The 25,365-nt window shown below is 38.6% G+C and overlaps 3 protein-coding genes across 5 annotated transcripts; 1 reads left to right on the top strand and 2 right to left on the bottom strand.

Moving 5' to 3' along the window:
* The first annotated feature begins 678 nt into the window (after positions 1-678).
* On the top strand, positions 679-4,089 carry LOC116259793 (uncharacterized). Of its 2 annotated transcripts, none has more exons than XR_007574169.1 (2): positions 679-3,375; positions 3,487-3,621. XR_007574169.1 is itself a non-coding variant. In XM_031637714.2 (2 exons), the coding sequence occupies exons 1-2, from the start codon at positions 1,224-1,226 to the stop codon at positions 3,910-3,912; spliced, it is 2,478 nt and encodes an 825-aa protein (XP_031493574.1). In that variant the 5' UTR covers positions 681-1,223; the 3' UTR covers positions 3,913-4,089. The 2 variants fall into 2 exon arrangements, 1 of the variants encoding a protein (XP_031493574.1); XM_031637714.2 differs by having other exon boundaries at positions 681-3,275; positions 3,487-4,089.
* An 831-nt stretch (positions 4,090-4,920) lies between these two features.
* Positions 4,921-8,370, bottom strand: LOC116259833 (coatomer subunit zeta-2-like). Of its 2 annotated transcripts, XM_031637778.2 has the most exons (7): positions 8,226-8,370; positions 8,110-8,155; positions 6,952-7,111; positions 6,712-6,859; positions 6,473-6,550; positions 5,471-5,555; positions 4,921-5,282 (listed from the first exon to the last, which is right to left on the bottom strand). In XM_031637778.2, the coding sequence occupies exons 2-7, from the start codon at positions 8,110-8,112 to the stop codon at positions 5,220-5,222; spliced, it is 537 nt and encodes a 178-aa protein (XP_031493638.1). In that variant the 5' UTR covers positions 8,113-8,155; positions 8,226-8,370; the 3' UTR covers positions 4,921-5,219. The 2 variants fall into 2 exon arrangements, with proteins under 2 accessions (XP_031493638.1, XP_031493636.1); XM_031637776.2 differs by lacking the exons at positions 8,110-8,155; positions 8,226-8,370 and having other exon boundaries at positions 6,952-7,117.
* A 2,363-nt stretch (positions 8,371-10,733) lies between these two features.
* LOC116260345 (uncharacterized) lies at positions 10,734-24,917 on the bottom strand. The gene is made up of 14 exons (XM_031638607.2): positions 24,138-24,917; positions 23,122-23,203; positions 22,538-22,641; positions 20,506-20,632; positions 19,836-19,930; positions 19,211-19,334; positions 19,038-19,118; positions 18,536-18,634; positions 17,237-17,398; positions 17,073-17,139; positions 16,921-16,970; positions 15,330-15,365; positions 13,438-13,590; positions 10,734-11,821 (listed from the first exon to the last, which is right to left on the bottom strand). The coding sequence occupies exons 1-14, from the start codon at positions 24,173-24,175 to the stop codon at positions 11,369-11,371; spliced, it is 1,671 nt and encodes a 556-aa protein (XP_031494467.1). The 5' UTR covers positions 24,176-24,917; the 3' UTR covers positions 10,734-11,368.
* Positions 24,918-25,365: the final 448 nt, after the last annotated feature.

Genomic DNA, 25,365 nt, shown 5'->3' with positions numbered 1-25,365 from the left:
AATCCTAAAAAGAAAACCAGGTCTAAACTGCCCTAGGTGCAGTAATAAATCCCTTGGGTTCTATCTCTCTACCAACACTTTTTGATCTATATATGCATACCAGGAATTTATATAAGCATGTACAGGTTGACATATATACATGGATACACAAACACTACCAAACCTTGATTATCATATTCAAACTCGATCTTCTAACCAGGCTTTGTTTTGTTAAAGAACTAAATACAATGTGGACTTGAAATTGTTGAAAGATCCAAATTCATTTGAATCTGCATTAACCTGGTATACAGTCATCTGTAACTTTGTTCTCTGTGTTTATGTGCGTGTATATGTGTATGCGAGAGAGAGAAAGGTCATAAACATACATGGCATCATTCGTCTTTGCTGAGGGAGATCTGGATCAGACAAAAGGGGTCTTGCACAGAAAACAATCCTAATGGGCCCATATGTCAACTTCCGATTCCAAATGGGCATCATTCAGGAACCGCAAAAAATAATGCACCAGGCTACATCTATCCAATCAATGGAAGCTGACATCTTCTCCTGACGCAAGTTGTGATACAAAAAACAGTAGGCTGATTGAATCACCGGTCTCTAAGAATCCATGTCATACCAAACTCCTCATATCAGTCGTCTCCGACGAATGGCAGTTGAGACTCTTGCACTTGTTTGTGGGGGGGTGTGGAGACAGAGAGAGAGGGAAGGGGAGCCGACCTTTGGTTGGGTGCCGCCATTTTCTACCTTAATGCAATTACCTTTCCAGCGTCCGCCTCTGCAAGTTGGTGCTTTGAATTTTGATTTATGACAGCTTTTATGAAATTGAAGATGGTCAAAAGTTTATCAGGGCCCGGAGAAACACATAAAGTTTGCAGCTAAGAGAAAGAAACCTCATGTTAAGGGGAAGCCATCAATGGCTGTTCTTGGCCTTAAGCTGTTCTGTCCAATGCAAGCATTGGGAGTTCAATCAGCCCATATACATAGTTGCCAACACCCGTCCTTAATCAAGTGAAGCTTTAGGCAAGCTTGATTCTAGGTAGCAGGAGCAGACTTGCAGTAAGCTCTACATGAATGTTTCGTTCAACTTTGCTGATAACTATATGAAGTTTGTCTGCTGAAAACTATAAATTAAAAGTTCGAGCAACTGGAACGCTGGACCTGAAAGTTCAGGTTTTCCAGGTGAAGAAAAAGATCACTTCAAATTCGAATTCAACGTTCCAAGAAAGATGGATTTTGGAAGCCCAGTGTCACCAAATGACAACTTCATCTGGCGAATACCCGATCTGATTACACCAGTGTCAGAAAAGAGGCAGGGTTCCATGTTTGAGCCCCAGGTAGATATAACTGGACCACTGGACAGCACACGTTACCTGGTCCGCAGCAACATCTCAAGGCAGCAGGGGCTGCAGGAGGCACCGGAAAAGAAGCTTACTCTCCTTGCACTCCGGCTAGCTTTATTTGAGAAAACGGCTAGCGGGCTTGGTGCTCTTGGTTTCATCTGGGCCACTGTCGTCCTCCTTGGTGGCTTCGCGTCCACCATTGAATCCACAGACTTCTGGTTCGTGACCATAATTCTCTTGATTGAAGGTGGTCGGCTTTACAGCAGGAGCCATGAGCTAGAATGGCAGCATGAATCTAAATGGTCTCTTTCTGAAGCTGGGAAACGGAGTTTCAGAGCCCTCAGATCAAGGTCCAAGAACTTGATTCACAAGATCAAGGGGCTACAACCGGTGACTTCTTCTCTGCCGTCCTACAGCAGAAAGCCAAGGATCACCCGCTCTAATACAGCAGCAATGCCTGATGACCAAAATCCTGAAAGGACATGGTCAACTTCTGAGGTCCCTCTGGTCCCATATGCAGGCTGGTTTCTTGCTTCTAGAAATATAAGTAAATTGCTTTACTGGTTCCAGCTAGCTGCAGCTGCTTCATCTGTGGCGCTTTCAGCATCGAGGCTACACAAAGCAAATTTTGTTAGGAAAGGTGAAGAAATTCAAAATGAGAAGGCAGCGTTGATTATATTCTATGCTCTTGCACTAGCGGAAGCTTTTGTATTCCTGTTGGAGAAAGCCTATTGGGAGTGGAAGGTCAGGTTCATGAAATCTATCGAGCAAGTAAACAAAGAGTGTGGCTTCGACGACGCCGGCATTGGATGGATCCGTCGGTTCTTCTATGACTCGTATTCGAGATGTCTGAATGGTAGCATATTCGATGGCCTGAAAATGGACTTGCTGTCCTTTGCTGCAGAGCTCCTGCAGTCTGATTCAGTTTTGGAGCAGTTAACTGGTGCTCGCATGCTCATGGCGTTTACTGTTAGTGACCGATTTGCGGCAGACGCCTTCCGTAGAATCGGCACTTCGGCGGAAGTAATGGAGAGACTCGTTGAGATGCTGAGTTGGAGGAGCCACAGAGAGATGGAAATCAGGATGTTGGCAGCCATAATTGTATCAAAAATCACCGGAAAAAAACAGAACTCACTGCGTGTTGCTGGAATTCCTGGTGCCATTGAATCCATATCATCCCTACTGCAATCAACCAGCACCAGCCTTTCAGATGATGGGGTCCAGCAGAAACAGGTAGCCGTGGATGAGACAAACTATGACCATTATCCATTTAATCTCATAGGACTGCTGATACTGAAAAAGCTTGCAAACGAGCATGACAACTGTGGAAAGATCGGCAGTGCCAGAGGCTTACTAACAAAAATTGTTGATTTCACTCACACTGGAGAGAGGATGCTCAGGAACAACAATGTCGCGGAGTCACAGCTAATGAGAGCGAGACGTGCGCTGAAACTAGTTAGGAAATTGGCAGCCACAACAGGTAGCACTGGAGTTGTTTTGAGGCAGGAAATTTCATGCATAGTTTTCAGTATCAGCTACCTGAGAGATATTCTGCAGTATGGGGAGCGCCATAATGACCTTCAGCTTTTAGCAATAGATATTCTAACAAGCATGGCTCTAGATAAAGATGCAAAAGAGAAAATTGGGAGCACAGGGGGGATGATAAGCCTACTGTTTGGTATTTTCCTTAATGGTGAAATACTTGAAAATGATGGAAATCTAAGGGTCAGTGCAGGAGGAGCACTGGCAATGCTGGCACTGGAGGATCAGCAGAATTGTGAGAGGATGCTGAAATTGGATGTGATCGGAAAACTAGTTGTAGGGCTCAACGACAAGTCTCTGTCCATAAACTCGGCCAGAATTTTGAGAAACTTGTGTGCATATATAGGATCAGACTGTCAGCACAAGATGACACAGGTTACAGAAGCTGCAGACTTTGTAAGTTCCTCGTCACCACATGTTTAGCCGTCACTTTGTAAGGCAACAGCGCTTAGAGCCAGAATAGAAGATACGCACATGCTATTGCAGTCACAACTAGGTGAAAGCACACACACATTCACTAAAACACATTCTTTTCATTGCATAAATTTTGGTGTCCCTTTCATTTTGGAATGAGAAATTTAACCCTTCTTGCTTTTTATTCTCGCAGGTTCTGAGGGCTATCATGTCGGAAGAACCAAAAACTCAAGAAGTTGCAATAGGACTTGCAGCCCAAGTTTTCAGATTTACAGATGCCTTGCAGTTTCACAGAGCACTCTCACATGCAAGCATAAGGAAAACAGAGCTGCCAGCAAAATTGGTGCAAATTTTGCGGAACTATCCAAGACCCTCAGTCATGGTTCCAAGGATCAGAAGGTTTGTTGTTGAATTGGTGATAACGATGATGAGAGCAGAGAAAGGAACAAGAACAATATTCAAGACATTTCAGCTGGCAAATGAGCTCAATTGTGTTGCGGCGACTACTTCTGAACTTGAATGCTTCAGTGTTTTCTCAGGAACTGTTGGCTTGAGCCGTCATGGAACCTCTCTCCATTCACTCTTGGATGAGGCACATGAATTGCTAAATGCTGCTTAACTATCAGCGTGCAAAATGCACGGAGCAGAAGTAACGGATGGTTTGCTGAAGGGTGAAAAACTTTAGACTGCAGACCAAGAACACATCCCACTCTGTTGTATCATTATATTATTCCTGGTTTAGATTTGCTTTGCAATTTGTTGCATCATTATGCAATTCCTGGTTTCGATTTGCTTAGCTGTGCTTTTAAATGTGCATTCATTGTCCTCAATTATCAAATTGTTAATTTCTGATGTTTTTTGACAGGTTGATTACACAGGTAAAACCACTCAGAACTTGGTACTGCGAGACACTACCTTCGTAACAATATGTCATTACTTCAACAATAATTGGAGAACAGTGTCTCATTCTTAACTTTAAACTTGGATTTCACCATAAATGAACTATTGGCTTTCTTCAATATGAATGTCCTACATCCGCCCCTTTCGTCATGTGACCGAACTCTTGTTGCTGATTTGTGCATAGTGCAGCCAAAACTCAGATACCATCGATTATACACCTTTTCAAACAAATTCCGTATAGAATAACCAACGGCAAGTGTGATGCACGAGTGTTTGACATCAAAGAAACCTGAAAAATGCGATAGTCTTTTATAAGGAAGTATGCCAGGGGACCCAAACCATCTCACGAATACCCTGGCGATGCCACAAAGCCGGTGCACCGCATGCGCTCCTAGTAATGTCCTTGTGAAAGGTGTTGAAGACAGACCATGGATCAAGTCAACGGGCTTTAAAGAAGAGAAAGATTAAGTAGCGCTTAAAGCGTCCCTCACTAATAAACAAAAAAACAGATTGACAAGAAAAGATCGATGATTGTTTGAGAGGCACCGGATCACAAGCACTAAGATCAATGTTTTGAAATGCAAAATGGACATCCTCACTCAAAGGGTTCTTCACCATTAAAAAACAAACAGTTTTACAAGAAAAATCAACGATGTTTGCCAGACATTGGGCCACATGCACTCATATGAATGTCTAGAATAAATTATTGTGGAAAATGAGAAACACCTAAGTAGCATATGGTCGTTGCATTTATTTGGTACAGGCTAACTTGAGAACATCATCCAGTTCAGTTAAAGTTATTAATTGCGCTACAGCTGTGTGGGGGTAGAGAGAGAGAGGGAGAGAGTTTCCCCAAAAATTCATTTTATATTGAGGGGCAGGGAAGACAAAAACAACCGGGATGACAGGGAAAAAAAAAAGCCTCAAAATGTATAAAAAGGAAACAATGGGGGGCAATAAACCCAAAATTCAGCACAAAGTGAGTTTGGCATCCCTTCTATACCACCTCATCGACAAGTCACACAATTATGAACTAAGAAGCGACCGAGCTAAATGCTCCCTTGCAGTGGCCAAGGCTTGAGTTATTGTCTGCACAACAAGTAGCATGCACTTAGTAAGCACAGATACTAGATGAATACCCTCTTCCACAAAAGTGGAATCACAATAGAGACTAACTCTAATGGATAATCACAAGAAGACTAACTCTAATGGATAGAATACACTTGCACGAGAATGACAACCAAAAACAGTCTAGCAGATGATCAAGAAAGAGGTACCTGTTCAGAGAGTATGGCTCCTCCCTCTAAACCTTGGCTAGCCACATTTCCCGCAATAACATTTGCATCTGTCTCAAGGATAATGCTGAAAGGATTTGGATGTACCATAAGAGTATAAGTACGACATAAGCATCAGAAGAGTCGATTCTTCAACATAAAAACATCACCAAGCGACTAGACCCATGGAGCTAAGGGTACAACAAAAAATTTAATCGTATAAGGACAACATTCGTTGCATATCACCAACATAGATCACAAACATCGTTAAAATCAATCACCTTACGTATTAGTATCGCTCAGCATTCTCAAAGCATTATTTCATGATTACTTTTGCGTACTACCATTAAATCATTTCATTTCACAAATGTGAACACAGAAAGCATCCAAAAGAAGTACCCACAGCATATCTTTTTTAACTTTAGTTCTAACATTTGTTTCTAACAAGAAATTATTTGCAAACTTCCATTTCCAGCATTGAATCCATAAATATGGGCAATTTTTCTGCTGAACATGCATGTGATTACAATTGTTAAAACTTAAAAGTACTTGTGCAAGGAATCTTGTTTGTGTAAGTTTCATTCGGCTCATCTATGTATATGTTTCTATCTCAGGCTGTTCATTAACTTCCATGGGCAAAAATAACTCCTTTTCATAACACAAGACATGACTAACAACTTCGATGGACGAAGCATTCTCTGCAAAATTACTTTAAAACCATCTTTTTTAAAAGCAAGGAATTTCAGCTAGAAGTGCAAATACATCCAAGACAATAACAAAGCTAGTGTACACCATGAAAAATCTCATATTCAACTAAAAGAAATTAACTTGTCGTTTGCAGCTGAAAAAAGAAAGCCCATATGCTAATGCTTTACAGAGAACCCTATTGCATTAAACCATTCAACATGATCAAATTAATGAAGCGTACCAACCTACCACATAATGTAACATCAGAAAAGCAAGAAACAGTATTGAGAATATAAAGTGAAACAGCTTTATTCATACCCTCCATCAACAATCTCATCTAAGCATAGAAGAATGAGATCCAAATTCTCAAGTGCAGACCTTTTCTCAACATTGTTCCTGAGACAAGATTGCATACACTAGTTAATATATGAGCAAGCAACCAAGACATTATACTGAATGCTAAAAGTTCATGCAAAGTTGGACAGAAAGAGCTCTCATTTTTATATGATATTCAAAGAACTACTTGAAAGCATGAAATAGAAACGAAATAGCAGCACCTCAGAAGGATGCCGACTGCATCAAAGAAAGCTTGAAGGACTGTGGAAATGATAAGCTCGTTTTCATCATCACCACCAGTCACAAAGAAATGCAGATCGGCGATGAATTTGTAGATTACAATGTAACCATCAAACATAGTTATCTCCGCTGGAGAACAAAATAAAGGGAAACTAAGGCTGAAGTTTATGCATCACAAAAGACCATGAAAAGTCATGAAACATCCAGCAAAAAATGGACACCTTCTGTCCGTGCATTTGATTTCTGAGTCTTAGTGAAAACTGATTTCTCATAAGCCAACTTTGCATTGAGCGTTGGCCAGTCATCTGAATAATACTTCACAGCAACACGCTTCCCTTCTGAGTCGAGAAGAAGAATATTTTTTATTGAAGGAAAAGAATCCTGCATTTCAACAGCATGGAACACTCAATTCAAAATAATAGAAATGGAGACATGCAGAGAGCAAAAGAGATTACAATGATAAAAATATTTAGTTTAAGCGTTTCCATTGCATGGTTGCTGCCACGAGAATGGGAATAAAATACTGAAGGGTTGTGAAGACAAACAGGCAACGTTAGAACTGTCGAGAAAAACAGCATAAGCGAAAAAGTAAATTACACAGAATGGAGCACGGAAAACTATTACTGGCAATCCCATACTACTAAGTACCTTTAAACAAGATCCTAGTTCGTCATTTTTTTAGATATTTTGATCCCATCCCAATCTCTTGTGCTGCGTTTATCTAACATGCCAAAGTAAGACACAAAGAAACCATGAAAGTATTCCAAATTAACTTCCAATTTTAACGGTCTTCATCTGCATCAATATCATTCAAGAAGGTCCTGTCAGATACATGAGTGGACTGTATGCTTTCCACAAAAAGCATTAACATTTCAATCGTAACAGCACACTAACCATTGGGAAACGAATCTGTATAACAAAATTTTGATACACGGACTAACCGGGGAAGAACAAGAGATACAACCATTTAGTTCTCGAGAACAATCACATTTAAAAGTGATCAACATCCATTTAAACATACCAAAACAAGTCACAAAAGGCTCATCTCATCAAAAGCAGAAAGCAAGTTACCGAAAACCGCAAAACCTGATCAACCAAAAGAAGGTTCATGAAAATTTCCCAGTATGCAATTGAAACAGAAAATGATTATTCTTCTCCTCGCAGGAATCTCTTTCTGTTTCAAACTGAGAACGGCCTCCAAGAAAAACCATGTTCCTCCGTCAGTCACCATCCGCTTGATTCCACACTAGTTAAATCTCAAGCATTGCATGGATCTCACAGCGGTAAATACAGAAAAGATCAAGAAACAGCCATATACTTCAGGAAGTAATCCATATAAAGGAGCAGATCAAAAAGCAGGGCACGATTGAGATGCGTACCATTAAAGATTTCGGAGAAAATTGTCCGGGAAACGTAGATCTGGACCTGAAAATAATGGCAAACTAAGAAAAAAAGGGAGATCTCTCCGATTAAATGCGAGAAGAAAGAAGATTACCGGGAAATTAAAGCGTCTCGGCTTGCGACTCCGCCGGTTGATTTCGTTCGGAGGACAACTGACGAAGGAATTCCGAAGGTTCACCAAGCAAGATCTTCGCTGAGCTTATATAGAGAGAGTCGGTGGCGGGACCTCACCGAGGAGAAATGTGGTGCGGGCATGCGCACCATCCCATGAGTAGGATTGGGAATGGATCCAACTCGCTATGTAGGTTTTTTATCCGGATCTAAAAGTACCACCCAATATGTTTTTCAACTGGATTTAAGCTCATATTGATGCACTTTTTCCGCATGTAGGCTGGGATCTTCTATATCTGCAAACGAATATGGATCAACCGTTATATGTTTATACTATTCTTCATATAGTTTTACAAGGTTTAACGCTAATTTTATCAATCAGATCCTGTTATTTGGTTCCAACTTACTTCCTCAAAGCTATTTGATTCATGTTTGGATGATACTGCTGGTCATTTAGACTTGGATTCAAGTTAGCGTTGAATTACACCAGCAGCATCAGATCCATTTCATACCATCAGGCTCACAGACAAAGATATTTGGACAAAAAAGGATAGGAATGTGATAGAAGGTATGGATCGATAGTTAGGAGAGACCTGAAGCCCCAACCAGATTCAAAGAACCGGTTTTACGATCTGGACTAAGCAAGTTCTATTTGCCTTCGCATACCTGTTGGTCGTTCGTGTTTCCCACATTCTCAGAATTCCCTGGTTCAGATCCAAGTTCAGCTCTTGCTTCACTGGATCCAAGTGCAACTTTTCTTCCTGGACTCGTGAGTCTATCTCTGGACCACCCGAGATGGGTCTATTACGTGGGTACAAGTGCTGCCTGAATGTAGTGTCAACTACAGTTCTGGATCTGGTACTCTCTGTTCGGACCCTAACCTAGCCGCTGGAACACTTTTCTTTTTCAGAAAAACTTTTTTTTTTCCCCTTCAAACTTACATTTTCATTTACCGTGTGCACTACTTAAGTGGCCTTGGTGAGCGCATGACTATGGAGATTAAATTCGTTAACTGATATGTTTCGCCTAAACATAAGTTGTAACAACTCGACCCACTCTTAGGTTCGGGTCCCTAGTTTGGCGGATCCCAACTCGTCCCCTAACAGTTTCAATTCCAACCTCAAAAAGGATAGAAACCATGACAATCATCTCATTAATGACCCTAATTTATAAGTTTTTGAAGATCCCTCACAATCTTCAATACGAAATTAAATTTATGATGTGTTACAATCCACCCCCCTTAAGACACACGCGTCCGCGCGTGTGAGACTTTAGGTCCGCGTGTTGAACTAGCTCTGATACCACTGTAACGATCTGACCCACACCTGAGTTCGGTGGATCCCGACCCACAACCTAGTGGTTTCAGTTCCAGCCTCAAAAAGGCTACAACCAAGACAACCATCTGTTCAATAACCCACTTTATAAACATTTGAAGATTCCTCACAATCTTCAATACGAGGCTAAACATTTGGGGCGTTATAATTATTGTAACACCCCAGAAATTTAGTCTCGTATTGAAGATTGTGAGGGATCTTCAAGAACTTATAAAAGGATGTCATTAATGAGATGATTGTCCCGATTCTTAACCTTTTTGAGGTTGGAGCTGAAACTGTTGGGGAGCAGGTTGAGATCCATCAAATTAAGGACTTGAGCCCAAGAGTAGGTCGAGTTGTTATAGTGGTATCAGAGCCGGTTCAACACTCGAGCCTAAAGTCTCACACACACAGACCCGTATGCCTTGAGGAGGGTAGATTGTGATGTCCCAAATGTTTAGCTTTGTATTGAAGATTATGAAGAATCTTTAAGGGTTTATAAAATAAGTTATTGAATAGATAATTGTCTTGGTCCTAACCTTTTCGAGGTTGAAACAGAAACCACTAAACGGTGGGTTGGAATCTACCGAACCAAAGATCCGAGCTCAATAGTTGGTCGAATTGTTACATAAGTACTTCCATGAAAGAAGCAAAACCATTTCATTCTACAGTAGTTTGAACTGACATATTCATGTTGAGTGAGCAAGAGAATCATTTCATTCTACAACTGAGCAAATAGCTGAATACCTTACCCTTTAAATAGTTGCGGTGCTTTGGGATGATACATTGCTATGCATTTATGCTTAAATACAAGAGGCAAGAGGCTGATGCCCTTAGAATTCAAAACATACATACCAACCTCCGCGCCAACCCCTTCTGGAATGACGTACAACCATGTTATTCTAAAAACAAATCATCTCAAAAAGTGCGAATGTTAAAAATAAATAATGTCAAAATCGATATTGAATGTGCCGTCGCCTATAAGACCGAGATCAACCAAAAAGGAACAAACAATAGAAAGGAAATTAAAGATGCCGACGCCATGGCTAGCACCAACGCCTCTCACAGAGCGAGGCGCCTAAAGGCGCAGAACCACGCAAGAAGGTTTTGGCATGTTGGACGGCCATTGCGGGACGATGGATTGCACTGGCTTTACCCACACAAATGCTAACTACAAATACATGGAAAATATCAAGATTATATGCTTTAGGTAAGTTATGAAAACATTATACATACACATGCATTGGAGAAACAGCACAGACGTGTATCGTACATTTTTGCCTGCGAGGCAAGCAGAAAAAACCTACCAATTGCAAGTGAATAGCGTTTTACACAAACCCAAGGGAACCCAGCAGCAGCAAAACCAGGCCCCTTTGCCCGCAGTGGGTTGCAGATCTGCCACACACTTGTCACGGAGGCTGTGAACTATGAGACTCCTGTCCAGGTATTGTCGTATTGGTGAACCCGACTCTGCTAGTCTTCGGGCATAACTGGCACTTTGTTTGGCAGTTTCCACCACAGCATGTAATCGTGCTTGACGGATGCACTACTGCTATCTTCACCGTTTTATAGCTGTTTCTCTTACATTGAGAAGTTGCACACATGGTTACAAATCAAGGGAAGCCGGAAAGATTCTTTACATGCGCATCGTATCTACTGACTCAGACTCATCAAAGAGAATCAGTCCATCCATTCCCACAGATCAAGCTCCCACCTGTCACTAAACAATCCAATTCTGCAGGATCATGCTCAACCCTTGTTCCTAAACAAGCTGAGCCTGAAAACGGTGGACGAAACTATCCATTATGTGCATTCACATGTTCTTTGGCAGCAAAGCATTCGCATCTGCAGGCTGATCCAAGTGCTGCTGCTGTGCTGAGAGATCCCCATTGCACAAACATCCAGTAGATGAAGACTTAAGCTGTTCTGCTTGACTTTCTGAAGCTGGCAAAGACGACGACTTGGACAAGACAGGGTCAAGTGTCTGACAGTCGGTAACTGAAGGTGGCTCAGCATGTACCGTTGTTACTGAACTTTTTGGGTGAGAAAGTGTTTTCAACTCAGGTTGGCAAACAACCAGAGAATCAATGCAACTATCTCCAGCTGTTCCCTCAAAGGAAGGTCCTTCGGTAGGTGAAGTACTCCTTCCAGCTGAAGGTGAGTCATCCGTTTGACATGGATCTTCTGAACTCGCCGACATTGGATCCTCACTTGTTGACCCAATGTTCATCTCCTTGAGCGAGAGAATGATCGCTTCTGATAGCATCTGCAATGAGACAAGAGATCAAATTTCATGCAAAGAAATGGAGAAGCAAAAAGATGCCTCCTGTGCCTACACGTTCTCCATTCTTGAACTGCAAGGCACCCTGAAAATGGATCATCGGATTACTCTGTGGGAAGTGAACGAAGTAAAATGGACCGACCAGAGATTTATTACAGACACGTATCCCAGCATAAACCAGACTTTTTGCTGTAACTACATCTTTCTTGACTCAAATACTGCAAATGCAAATGAAGAACATACATGCAGCTGCACCCGACAATAATCTCGAAGGTAAGATGCATATTACTCTTAATGCATGTGACTCACCCATTCATTGAATCATTACAGATACAGAAGCTGATTGTTGAAGAGAATTAGGATTATTTGTCAGGTAATCATGCCTTGGATCATGGATGATAGTGTTGGAAGCTACAGGCTACTGAGAGCAGTTTCTACTACTGTACTTAGACATGACTGAATGGAAGGTTTCACCATTTCAAGGGTTTGGAACATGTGAAGCAGGCGTTCAACCATCAGTAAGAAGTACAGCACTTCTTCTGGCTCTACTTCAGAATCCAGTAATTTTGTCTAGAAGAATTCAATGAAGAGTTAATGATGGTGGTCTTATTAATGAAAAAGAGAAGGTTGTAGGGAAAACTGTCGCAAATATTGTTCTTGGGATTTTAATGGCAAGGTTTTTCTCGGGTATATTTTGGTGAAATTTTCTCTCGAAAAAATCTTGGTAACTTATTTTGAAATCCAACAAATCCAACAAATTAGATAAAAATGAAATAAATGAGAAACTAAACACAGCATAAAAATTAACTAGTTAAAATGATAAAACAGTGTTTTAGTAATGATAGAAATGAAGATCAATAATTTAACTAAATTTTTAAACTTTAAAGGAAAATAAATGTAAAAATGATATGAAAAAAACACGATAAAAACATGAAAAAACATGTAAACTAATTTGGCATTTAAAAAAATAGTGTCTTTTTTGTTTTGTTTGGATCTTTTTTAACAGAAATATCGTGTCTTTTTTCGAAAAAGATGTGAGATTTGTGACAACGAGAGAAACTATGATAGCAAACCCAAACAAAAAGACCAAATGAAGGGTAAAAAGTAAAAACCATGATCTCACAGGGTCTAACTATTAATATTGATAGCAGCGGAAGAAAAAAAATACAGTGAAATGGTAAAATACAAGTGCAGCCAATACAAACAATTGTTTGGTACAAGGAGGGCATGAAGACACAGCAGCATTGGATACACTGAATACACTTGCTGCAAGAAGAAAACTCCAACTAAGAAATAAGGAAAAGAGGTAGAAAGTACACATAAATGAATCCTTATACTATGCTTCCAAATGAAGTAGTACCCAAACTAACCTGTTTCAGAACTAAGTACAGGAATTAACATTACAGGATAGCTATTTTCCTAGCTATCCAATGATGATGATAGCCTCAGAACTACGACATAGGAAAAACGAGAAGTAGCAAAAGGCATCCTTTCAAGCAGAATGTGAGATTGACATTGACAAATGAAGAAAGCGTAGAAAACCTACTCGACATGTACGAAAATTGACAATGGATATCAATGGAAAAGGTTGAGCAACTTACTCTTTCTTCATCTTCAACACTGTAGGGGAAATCAGCTACACTACCATATGAAGATCCAGCAGAATGGCCACCAAAAGTAGAGTGACTGAAGGGAATAGTGTATGAATTAGATTCGTCTAAAGATGAACAGTTAACACCCTGACTTGCATCCTCCTGCAGCATTTTATAGACATCAATTGTTTTGACGCATAAAACTTCAGTTGACACAAAATAACCAAGCTAGACTATATCAATGCACACACATAGACACATGCAGAGACAGAGACAGAACATTTTTCTGAAAAACAAACTTTAAACTTTAAAGTCCAATATAATTGAAAATGCCCATGTCATAACCCCCTTGTTCATCTGACAAACATTATAAATATCTCAGTAGCTTAGGGAAGAGAAACATGCAACAAGTCAATAACACTGCCAAACAATTTTTTAATATTATTAAAGCAATTAAAAAATATATCTAAATGGAGAAAAAAGAAGGAATCATTTGAAAAAGTAAACTGCAGAATAAAAATAGGCTAACTACTTATGTTGCTAAAATCACTAGGTGCAGCCTAGGCTAAGCCTAGACCCTAGCTAGGGCAAGGCACATTAAGCAGTCAATAGAAAAAAGTGGCATATTAATTTCTAGAAGCAACAGCAAAACTGAAGCATTTTAGTTGAAAAATCTACAAAATCAAGTTAAAAAGCCTGAAAACATCAATTAAACATTCCATAACATAATAATAAACACAATCAAAAGTTTGAGAGAGCAATTCAACCTATGTTACATAGGTACGGGTTCGAATTATTTTCAAAAGAACTTGGGTATGGGGGTGTGGGGTGTGTGTATGTGCGTGTGTGTGTGTGTGTGTGTAAGAATTCAAACAAACAAAATAGCACATTCATGATTCAAAATTTATAGATTCTAAAGAAGAAACTATTGAACAAAATATGAAAGCGAACAACTACGCATGCATTTACCGAGCATAAATGGTGTAAGAAAAAAACTGAAATCCTAAATTTTGGATAGGAAAGGTCTCAGTCAACTTTGTCCGAATCCTAAATCGGACGGATACAGTCCCAGGTACGTTGACCACATTCGGTACTGTTTGACTAGTACCCAAGAAATACCTGGGACAGTACCAATACCAGTACTGGTGTCGTACCCGACCGCTATGGGTACGCTGCCTTTACAGCACTACCCATGTGACAAAGAATTCAACAAGTTGAACAGTTAAATTTTAAAGGTTATAGCATGAAGAAAGAGAATTTCCAATTTGACTTCACTGCTTTGCAATATTATAGAGAGCAAAATCTCTTAATTTCCTAAATACCAACTATTCAATCCCTAATTCTTCTAAAATAAGAAAATTTATACTAAAACCCGAAATTATTAAATAAAAGTTTTCCAAGACTGAGGAACACAAGCCCTCAGCTTACCATGTTATTGTTATAGAACTGTCTTTAGGATATATATATATATATATATATATATATATATATATATATATATATATCCTAAAGACAGTTCTATAACAATTATATATAAAAACCTGCTTTAGATTGCAGAAGAAAAAGAAAAACATCAGCCACCGATAGAAGAAGACAAAAAAAAAGATTGTTGTAGAGTGCAGGGGCGCCATGTGTTTCCACATGGTAGGTAACCTATGCTTGGCCCACCTCGCCTATTAGCCAATGGCTTAAACAAATTTTTAGTAACATAGTATTTAGAAAACCATACTTTAGTTCAAAATCAGCTGATAAACACATACATACACACACACATACACAAAAAAAAAAAAAACAAAAGAAAACCCAATGGACCCTATGGATCAAAAACCACAGCCAACCCAGGCGTAGCATATTGTCAACCCTTTCTCAACAGGAAAAGATGTGGGAAGAGTATACTGTACCAGATGTTCCTCCTGTCCACGAATATCAACAGGGACCTAAAAAATAAGAATACCAAATAATAGTGGTTAATAAGGACAGAATGTTTCCTTTGAGAAAGTCTAGCTTAAGAACACTGAGTATGAAGCCATTTTTATTTTAAACAAGATATCTATTTTGTTGGTAAACGATGCAAAAATGAGGGCTTCAAACAGCAAATTTTCAAATCTCTTCACAGTATATGCTGAAAGGTGGTTCAACAAAAGCAAGAAGTGAATAGAACAAAGCTTTCCAAGAAAAAGAGAGGTTCAATCAGATTGATGAATAGAGACCAAGCATGTGTAAGCGTGCTAGAGGACACCTTCAGGAAGGACTTAAAGCAAGTTAGAATCACAAAACAATGGACACTTGGTAAGCCGAACCTTTCAGGAGAGTAGGACAAAAAGGTTAACCTTTTCTAGTTAGCTTTATTGTGTTCTACAAAGTGCACCTTCGTAACCCATGTAATTACAATCTTTTGGGCTATGTCACACGGGTACTCCTCTATGGCCCTGGGTACGGCAAAGGTGCGGTCAATGCAGCATCGGGTACGGTCAATGTACCCGGAATCATTTTTTTCCATTTTCGGACTCGGTCAACTTTGACCGAGTTCAAAGTTGTCCAGTTTTTGAGTTGAAAATTAAAAATCCCCCTCTCTTTTCCTGTTTCCTTTTTCACTGTAAACATTTCTTGTACATAGTTCCTCACAACTTTTCATTTAAAATTTTCCATACAATGTTTCGAAAATCCATCCCTTCTCTATAACTTGACTCTTCGATAATAGTGTGAGCCATAACCATAGCGATGTCAATATATCTTAAAAGTGTGACCTGTTGCTCCTTCTAATCTTGATGATGCGACGGAGAATCAAGAAAGCTGATGTATTTGTATGTCACTTACTTCCATACTGTGTTTTGGATAATGATTTATGAATATGTTATTCATTTTGAAATTTTTTGACATATATATATATATATATATATATATATATATATATATATATATATATATATATATATATATATATGTCCGCGTGTGTGTACGGCCGTACCTCCGCACCCAAATTTTTTGAAAATGGTCCGTACCCATACCTATGTGACATAGCTTTTGGGGTTTATCTGAACCTGCTTATGATTAATGACAGTATATATTATATGCCCTACTGCATGTACACAACTGCATATCAATTCTTTCAATTAAAGCTGATTCATACTGGCCCAATGCAATGAAAATTCTCTATAAAATAATTTAGGCCCTAGCACATCCTTGACATTGTAAACCTCTGAAAGGAAATTTTAGATATAACTGCAAAGTTTCTCTCTTCTTCTCTTCCTGACACAGCAATATACAAATGCACATCCAGCAATTATTAACCATAAGCTATTGGCTAAATCATGCAAGACTCACAGTATCCTTAATACATTTCAGGCTTTCAGCCTTCAACCATTAATAAGGATGTGGAGTGGACATAATTCAGCAACCTCCTCATAACAACCTCAATCAAAAAGCACCTCCTCAAAACAAAGTACATAACACTATTTGATGAAAATTCAATTTCTCATATGGTGTTCATACCTCTGTTCTACTCATAGGTCTTCTAAGAGGCAATTGATCAGTGACATCACCTGAACATAATTAGAAGACTCATAACTCAGGTAAAAAAAAAAATGTGCAACATCTGATTGAGATAATTGGCAAAACAGGTGTTTGTCACATCAGAGCCATGCCTGTTGAGAAAGGTGTGTGAGAATCATAATCTTGAAGCCCAACTCCATCCACGCTATCCCAGCTATTCTACAGAAAGGAAAAAATCAGTCAATAATCATGCAACAACATTTAAAATTTTTAACATCAGAAAGACCAAGAAGTATGCATTAGAGTTTCTTAGTACCTGATCAAAGTAATATTCATGGTCTAATGGAAAAGAGATCCCGTCAGCTGCATCAGTTGGAGGATGCAGTACATTGTGGAAAAAAATAGTTATGGAATCAAAGTAAAATTGTGGGCGTTGTGAGTTGTGGTCTCCATCAAATTTGATAATATTTTTGTCCCCCTGCAAGGCCATAAGACATCAACAATATTAGATAAGCGACATGCAAACTCCACGGAATTAGAAACAATATTAAGTATCTCCTGCAAGATAACTTTTATGCCATATTGTTTATATATGTGTGAGCTATTTAGTTGCAGCGATTTTGATCTTGTACCCTAATTTAAGTACATATATATCTGTGTGTGTGAGTGTGTATAACATTGCCCAGTCTTATGCAGTGTTTCAGAAACTTAACCACATAGATATATGGACAATATTTGAAGTGACCATAGTTGAAAAGCCAAGAAAACTTGATGTCTAGATCACGTTTTATGACCCTAGAAAGCTAAGAACCTAGTCCATATAAATTTAAAACCACTAGAAAATCTGGTCTATACATCAGATTTTCAATATTTTCTTCTTTGAACATAAAAGTTTAATCATGTTGTGTACATTTGCATGGCTGGATCCATGGAAACAGGTTGCAAATAGGTAATCCAGACAGTCCCTAGACAGCAGATACACACACATATATATGTATATATATATAGAGAGAGAGTTTATGGAATTATGTCCAACTATGAGGAGTTTGATTAACTTACTGATAGTTCTCAATGTGCCATGTGCAAGATTACTCTTTCAAAAAGGTAGATAACAGCTTTGTGATTTAAAGGAAAGAAACATATTTACTTAGTACACCAAGTTTTTCTTGATTCACAGTATTTACATAGTTTACATATTTCACAAATATAGTTTACATATTTTATAAATATATACGATACATATCTCTTTGCCCACCCAACACCCATGCCTTTATGGAGGATACTGCATCCATATTCATGTACATAGAGCTTCCTTCAATTTTTGTGTTCCTTTTTGTATATATATCTTTGCCTACCCACGCTCCCACACCCGTCTTTTCAAAGAATACTGCATCCACATTCATGTACACAGGTACCCAGCTTCCTTTCCTTTTTGTAACAGATTACTTCGCTAAGCACACCAAATCTCTCAGAGTATACAGCCTTAAAATATATTACAGGTGGCTTAGCACATAAGGTTGAAATTTGAAAATTACGAAGAAATTAATGTTTGTCAATTGTCACCATGTAACAATGAGGCCAGTGAGTAAACAAGCAACATAGAGAAATGACTTACTGCATAGGTATCATATATTCGATCTGAATGATGAGGTTGAATAAAATCATCTTCAGTGGCGTGCCCAAATAAAGCTGGAACAAAGCAAGATTTTGCTACCTACAAAAACTAAAATTCTTAGGCATGTGCTCAGGCAGAAGGAATAAATTCATGCAGTAATCTAGGCAGAGTTGAGAGGACAACATGAACTATAAAGGGAAAAAGAATGAAAAGCCAATGCAAACAAGACAAGTTATTTGCTAGCATGAAAAGCTCTTGAATTTGCATTGGTCAGTGATAGGGACTTCACACATATAGGTCGTAATGTGATAACATGTGACGGGAATTTTAAAGGGTATGAAATTTCTCCAGTTTAAAATCATCTATATGTACAGAGCAATAATCCATTGGCATGCTAATCGGTAATTACTATTAAACCATTATGACTTTTCAGGAGTCCATCACAAAGTTAAAGCCTAAGACAAACAATCAGATCATCCAATAATGGTATCCTGTTGATTACCTCAACAGCATTTAGATTTGCTATATCAAAGTTTGCCTTCTTCTGGACAACCCTGCGCATATAGTGAATTGCAACCTTCACCTAAAACGAAGTGAAAGGTTAAAAGCTTAAAAATTCAGTTAATCAAGCATCAACTAAAAGACAGGGGGAGGAAGGAAAAAAGAATCACTTACAGTAAATTTTGGTAGGCGGATTTTGTAAGTGTCAACAAGTTCCATCATCAAGTCAATCAAATTGGCAAATGGACTGTCCAGAACCATTCCAGCGATAGAGGGATCTTCAGCACCATATAGCAAACTGTCAAGAAAAAGGACAGTTGGAGAACGTTATATAACGCAGAGGTACCAAATACCACTAACCAGAAAATAATAAAGTAATATGCACTCTCCAGGAAAGGGCATATAATTAATTCAGCGTCAATACATAAAACATAGACTCAGATCATTTTCAGTAAAATATAAAATAGGGCTTAAGTACTGCTTAATATTGGTTCAAAATGAAGCTACTGTTGTATATTGCAACAACATTTTACAGTAAAAAAATAAAAAAGCTAAAATTTGGCCAGGAGACCAGCTAGAACTTCAATGACTTAAAAAGTCAGTAACAGTTCCCTAAAATTTTTCTCCTCAATTAGATTCATTGAGGTAAAATTCCAGGGAGACTTAGCATGCATGATTAAGATATTCCCTGATTGCAAACTGTGAGGTGACACAGTTAACTCATATAATACAATGAAAGAAAGACAAGGTATAATTTGCTACAATTAAAAAACGAAATACAGTAAATAAAAAAAAAAACCTGGTTACAGCACCCATTGAGCGACCCCACAAACCAATTAAAGAAACATTGCCTTCAGTTCGCAGATAGTTGACAACAGCCTTGAGATCATCCTTCTGAAAATTACTAAAAGCACATATTAGTGGAAAATTTACCAGAGAAAGCAATGTTTCATTTTCTAAATAAAAACATGAAGCTTTAGATCATGCACACAAAGGGCACGAAAATTGTTTCCATAATTCAGCAGGTGTCACAAAAATGAAACTGCACAGAAATATGAAGTAATATGTTGAATCCTTGATATCACTCGTAACTAGGTGAGCAGTGAACCTATGTATGTACTTGTACTTGTAAGTTGCTTGCATGTAGATGCAATGACACATATATATGTTTGTGTGCATATGCATGTAGAAAGTAGAAACAGCAAGGCATGAAAGCCCATTTTAGCATAGTGAAAAATTCCAGAGAGTTATCAGTTCTCAATAAATTTAGTGAGATTAAACGCAGTTCAATCATACACATTATTCTACAATAACATTCTCTGATATTCTACATAAAGGTTAAAAAGGAAAAGCTCCATAAAGCATAAACTATAAACAGTAGAAATTGGAGCAAAATTACACTCCCAAATCACAATATTCAAATCAATCTCATTTATTTAATTGAGATCCTGATATCCTCAGGAGTTTACCTCATTCCACCCTAAAGTAACATGGTCTCCTTCTGAAAGTCCAGAACCAGAAAAATCCAGAGTGAAAACTGTGATATATGATGGCAACAAAATGATGGCAGCTTCACTGGCATCCACCCTAGAGCCACTGCAAATGTATGACAAAATGAGTCATGCAAGCATATTCAATTTATTCAACTGTTCTTTGCAACAGATTCTTTAAATAAGGCAACAAAAAGGAAACAACAAGATGCCTTACAGTGTTTAAACAGATACTTAAAATATTATATCGATTATGTTAGGGTTTGTCTAAACCAAAAAGGCATAAGGTTACACAAGGCACAAGATACGGTAGGTAGTTGTAACCCCGTATCGTGCAATACGTATCGTATAGGTTTGAAAAACCTATACGATACACCTACGATACACGATACACTTGTGTATCATATGCGTATCGGTTGTATTGTGCGATACGGGGCCCATATCGTACGATACGCCCCGATACACCCCCGTATCGTACAATACTATTTTTTGTGGTTTTTTACAAAAAAAAACTTTTTTCTCCCTCTTTCTAAACATGTCTAAAAGTTGTCAGAGGGGAAAGTTTTACTAGTTTTTCTACAAAAATCACCCATTTATGTGATAAATCGTCGATTTAGAGGAGAACTTGCTTGTCGATAAGAAGGTTTACTCATGGCCCGTGGGGATGATGGGAACTTGATTGATGATAATCATAATATATTATTTGTTGCAAACTTGTAATGTAATCTAAAACACTTTAAAGTTTAAACTTTAAAGTTCTCATGGATGTATATTATGTTGTTATGAATTTCTTATTTGTCATTTCTAAATGTTCAGTGTTAATATATTATGGTTTATGAATGATGTGATGAGTTTTTTTTAATATATATAAAGCATGACTTTTTTAATTGATTTTTTGCTTTTCCTGATTTTACCGATTTTTTCTAATTTTTAAATATTTTTATGAATTAAAAAACTAATTTACGATACGTTTACGATACGTTACGATACGGTGTATAGGTCGGCCCAACCGATACACGATACGTTACGATACGGTGTATAGGTCGGCCCATCCGATACACGATACGCTACGCCTTTTAGAATATTGGTTGTAACACTAAGTTCCTACCAAGACAAATGGTCAGAAGTTATTGGTTTTCCATAGATTGACCAAAATGTACAACATGCATCATTAAAGACATCTCAGTAAATTCAACTTATGAAAGAACAGTTTGAAATGGATTTGGTATGCTTGACTTGATATCAAAGCTTCCATTTACTCAGGAAAAGATAGACTTTTTAAAGAAAGGATAAAGAAAAAAGACAGAAACAAGGCAAGGAAAAAATGAATATGTCTGAAAGTGTAACCAAGGGAAGGAACAGGCAACCATATTTAGAGGACCTGACAGAACCAAATGCTGAAATACAATAGCCAAGTTTGGCTCTGAATTCCTTGAAAAAAAAAATCAGGTCAAAGACACTACACTAGACTGTAGATGTACTGCAGATTCAGTTGTAGTCACAAAACAACATGTGCATAAAATGCATTCTTCGACACACCTATATTTTAACATTCACTAGTGCATAAACAATTTATATAGGACTTACACTTTCTAACTCATGGAGCCTCAAGCTCTCAAAAAGAGATGAACATTAGCCACCATCACATAAGCACCACCAGTCCACCTGCTGCTTCAATTACTTTGCTTAAAATATATTAACAATTTGAATTGCTTGGTTTCAGCACTTAAAATGGCGAAAATTTCACCTTTCAAATTTCACACTGCTTAATTATTTTTATCAAAAGTTGATGTGACACATAATTACATCAACGACTAATGCATCAAGCAGAACTGCATAATCATGTAATTTAAAACTGGATTACAACATAAGCATGAAGACAATATACATGACTGAAACTGAAGCCAAAATTATCAAATAAGGCATGTTACAGACGTTATCCTTGCTTATTCATGTAGTTGATGAGATCACATAAATCCATAGAATTTGAATCAAGAATTTCAAACCGCACCTATTTCCATGGCAGTATATTACACATGGCAGTGCTTTTCCCTCCCGAATTGCAAGTGGCATGTAATGGCTGCACTGAAGTTCAAGTCCTCTGCTATTCTTAACCTGTAGTTGTATTAAAAACACCCAAGATTAATGAGACTTGACCACCAGAACTCCTTGTTCCAAATAATTCAACACTGAACCATCTGGAAAGAAAATTCAATGCATGAGAACATCCAGAAAGCTAAGCAAAAATGTCCAAGTTCACGAATGATTTGGAAGCCACACCTAATATTTGGCAAGTGGCAATGGGAAAACCTATCAATTTTTTCATATTGGCAATTAATATCAAGAAACTAACAAGGACTACTTATCCCATACTAAAACACAAAGGATCACATATGACACCAAGAGGCTGTCACGAGCAATAATTGTTGTCAGCCTGATACAAACTACACCATCTTTTCTGCACCCTAATTCCTAAATTAAACAGCCTCAAACGATTGCCAAAGGTGGAGGTCATGAATGGCCGCATGGGTTTTTGTGATGCTATATGTGTGCCTGTACACATGCAAATGTGTGTGGAATGCCAAATTTTAACACCTTAATGTCCTTTCTCTGATACCAATGTCCCTTCAGCATAAACTTCTGTTCCAGAAGGTCACTATCTGGGGTATATTCAGCTCTGCAGGTCAGATCAAACATATTAGTTTCTGCTTACAAAGAACACAAGAAAAGACTACATAAATTATCAAATCAAAGAATTTCTTGAACAAGCAATTAGTTTTCCAAAAAAATATTAGAAAATAAATAGAAAAATATTTGGTTGTATGTGAATATTCAGATCTGCAGACAGAGGCCCCTCCTCGTCCCCAATCCCCCTAAATCCACATACTTAAGAATAGATACAATGTTACAAATTTGCAATTTAACGCGGTACAGCCAAACATTTCTTGTATCAGTCGAACAAGTGCTCCTAACTGCAATAGTCAAAATCAGCAACCTTCGACCAATAAAGCAACAGATCCACCGGCCTTTGAATTGTTGTAAGTTAATCAAATTCCACCAAAAAAAGAAGGAATAAGTTACAAAAATACAAATTATTTCTCTAAGAGGAAATATGAAACCAATTTTGATAGGGACTAGATTGGCACTTTACGTGACAGATAAAATAGTTGGGGCAAGTGTCTAGCGATGGCAATTCATCACACATACGTCGAACAAAAAATAGTTATACAAGAGCATTTCAAACTTCTATTTATAAGGAATCAGCTCCATGGAATAAATAAAGGAACAAAAAAATGAACAATATATCTATACCAACACAGGTGCCAAATTTAAATTTTAATTTTTTTTTAAAAAAAAAAGCATCAAGCATTCATTGTTGTGATACCGAATCACCAGGTCCTAAAGAAATTGCAGAAATTTAAACGATTCGACGGATTCTCTAATTAAGCCTTCAGACTAACGATTTACAAGGATCGCGATACCGAAAGCAGGGAAAGAAAGATGAAAATGACGAAGCGACAAAAGGAATCTCGAGAAAGACAAAAGAAATGAAAACGACGAAGCGATCAGAAAGTATTCAAACATTCATTCGTTCAGAGAGAGAGATTTACCTGGGGGGACGAATAATGAAATTGACAAGCTGCTCCATCAGCACGGTCGACGAAAAAGGAAGAAGAATAGAACCTTGAATTTCGTCTCTTCGACGCCTTCTCTTCCCCCTTCCGCCTCCCCCTCCCCTTCCCTTTTCCCAATAAAGGAGAGATAGCAACAGGAGACACAAAGAGAAGAAGGGGAAGAAGGAGGAGAAGAAACTCGAATCTTTCTCCCTCGTCCCCTCCTATACCACAGAACAATTGGAGAGAAACCGAAAAGGTAAACTCAAGCAAATGAAAACCTCGGAATTCGCCTCTCTCCTCCTCAGACGGATCGAATGGAAGCAAAAGGAAACAAAAGATGAATAAAACTACGAAAACAGACGAGGGATTCTTCAACTCCGCTCTCCCTTCGAGGAAAACGTCTCAAACATTCAACGGAGGAAAACAACAGGAAGAAGAGAAAGAAGAAGAAGCCGTTATTCCACCCTCTATATCTGTCTCTTCTCTCCTGTCCTCTCTGAAAAGCCGTTCAGAACGCAGGCAGAGAGAGATCAGATACAGAGTCCCTCCTTCCTTCCTTCCGTCCACCCTGTAAAAGAACGTAAAGACCGAGAAAGAGAGAGAGAGAGAGGAAGAGAAGGAGGGAGGGGAAGAAGCCGGCCGCTCGTGCGAGCCAGCGAGGCGTTCTACCAAAAGGCACGTGCGGTGGCGCCGCGCTCTTTCCTTCGTGCCATCACATGAGCGGCGTGAATCGAGGGAGTGGCGTGGAGCCCCTCTCCCTCCCCTCTCTGTGGGACCCCCAAATCATCCGGTCGCTCTTTCCGGGGTGTCCCATACGGATTTATACTTATATATGTATCCGATTTCCCCAAAGTGGGCCCCGCCCTTCGGCCCCCCACCCCTCTTCTCTCGCTTCGCGCGCGGGCAAGCGGACCGCAAGTGCGCCAGTTTGGCGGGAGGAAGGGGGGAAGCGGCGGGGTAGTTTTGTAAAATTAGTTTCTATCTAAAATTAAATTTTGGAAAAAAAAAAACAAAATTTTAAATGCACCGGCTCCTATCAGCTTTTTAAATTGTTTTTAATTAATTAATTTTTATTAATTTATTAGCCCAACTCGGTGCATGCGAGCCGGATCGGTTCCTCGTGGACTGATTCTGATCTTCCCAAAGAAATGAGTCGGCTCGTTCCTCCTTGCCGGTGCATAAAATAAATGTTGGGGTGTTTGTACTGCGTTTTGGCCGCATT

This window comes from Nymphaea colorata, chromosome 9 (genome assembly GCF_008831285.2).
Source record: "Nymphaea colorata isolate Beijing-Zhang1983 chromosome 9, ASM883128v2, whole genome shotgun sequence".
NCBI lineage: Eukaryota > Viridiplantae > Streptophyta > Magnoliopsida > Nymphaeales > Nymphaeaceae > Nymphaea > Nymphaea colorata.
Note: the sequence above shows the minus strand (reverse complement) of the source record. Positions and strands in the feature narration are given on the sequence as shown.

What these genes read in the sequence shown, in the direction of transcription:
- LOC116259793 (XM_031637714.2), top strand. Translation starts at nt 1,224, where the DNA reads ATGGATTTTGGAAGCCCAGTGTCACCAAATGACAACTTCATCTGGCGA. An exon ending in TTACAGAAGCTGCAGACTTT is followed by an intron (nt 3,276 to 3,486) that starts GTAAGTTCCTCG and finishes TTATTCTCGCAG; the next exon opens with GTTCTGAGGGCTATCATGTC.
- LOC116259833 (XM_031637776.2), bottom strand. Translation starts at nt 7,117, where the DNA reads ATGCAGGATTCTTTTCCTTCAATAAAAAATATTCTTCTTCTCGACTCA. An exon ending in GCAGTCGGCATCCTTCTGAG is followed by an intron (nt 6,551 to 6,711) that starts GTGCTGCTATTT and finishes ATCTTGTCTCAG; the next exon opens with GAACAATGTTGAGAAAAGGT. An exon ending in GATGAGATTGTTGATGGAGG is followed by an intron (nt 5,556 to 6,472) that starts GTATGAATAAAG and finishes AAATCCTTTCAG; the next exon opens with CATTATCCTTGAGACAGATG.
- LOC116260345 (XM_031638607.2), bottom strand. Translation starts at nt 24,175, where the DNA reads ATGGAGCAGCTTGTCAATTTCATTATTCGTCCCCCCAG. An exon ending in TCAATGGGTGCTGTAACCAG is followed by an intron (nt 19,335 to 19,835) that starts GTTTTTTTTTTT and finishes TTTTCTTGACAG; the next exon opens with TTTGCTATATGGTGCTGAAG. An exon ending in ATGAATATTACTTTGATCAG is followed by an intron (nt 17,140 to 17,236) that starts GTACTAAGAAAC and finishes TCCTTTCTGTAG; the next exon opens with AATAGCTGGGATAGCGTGGA.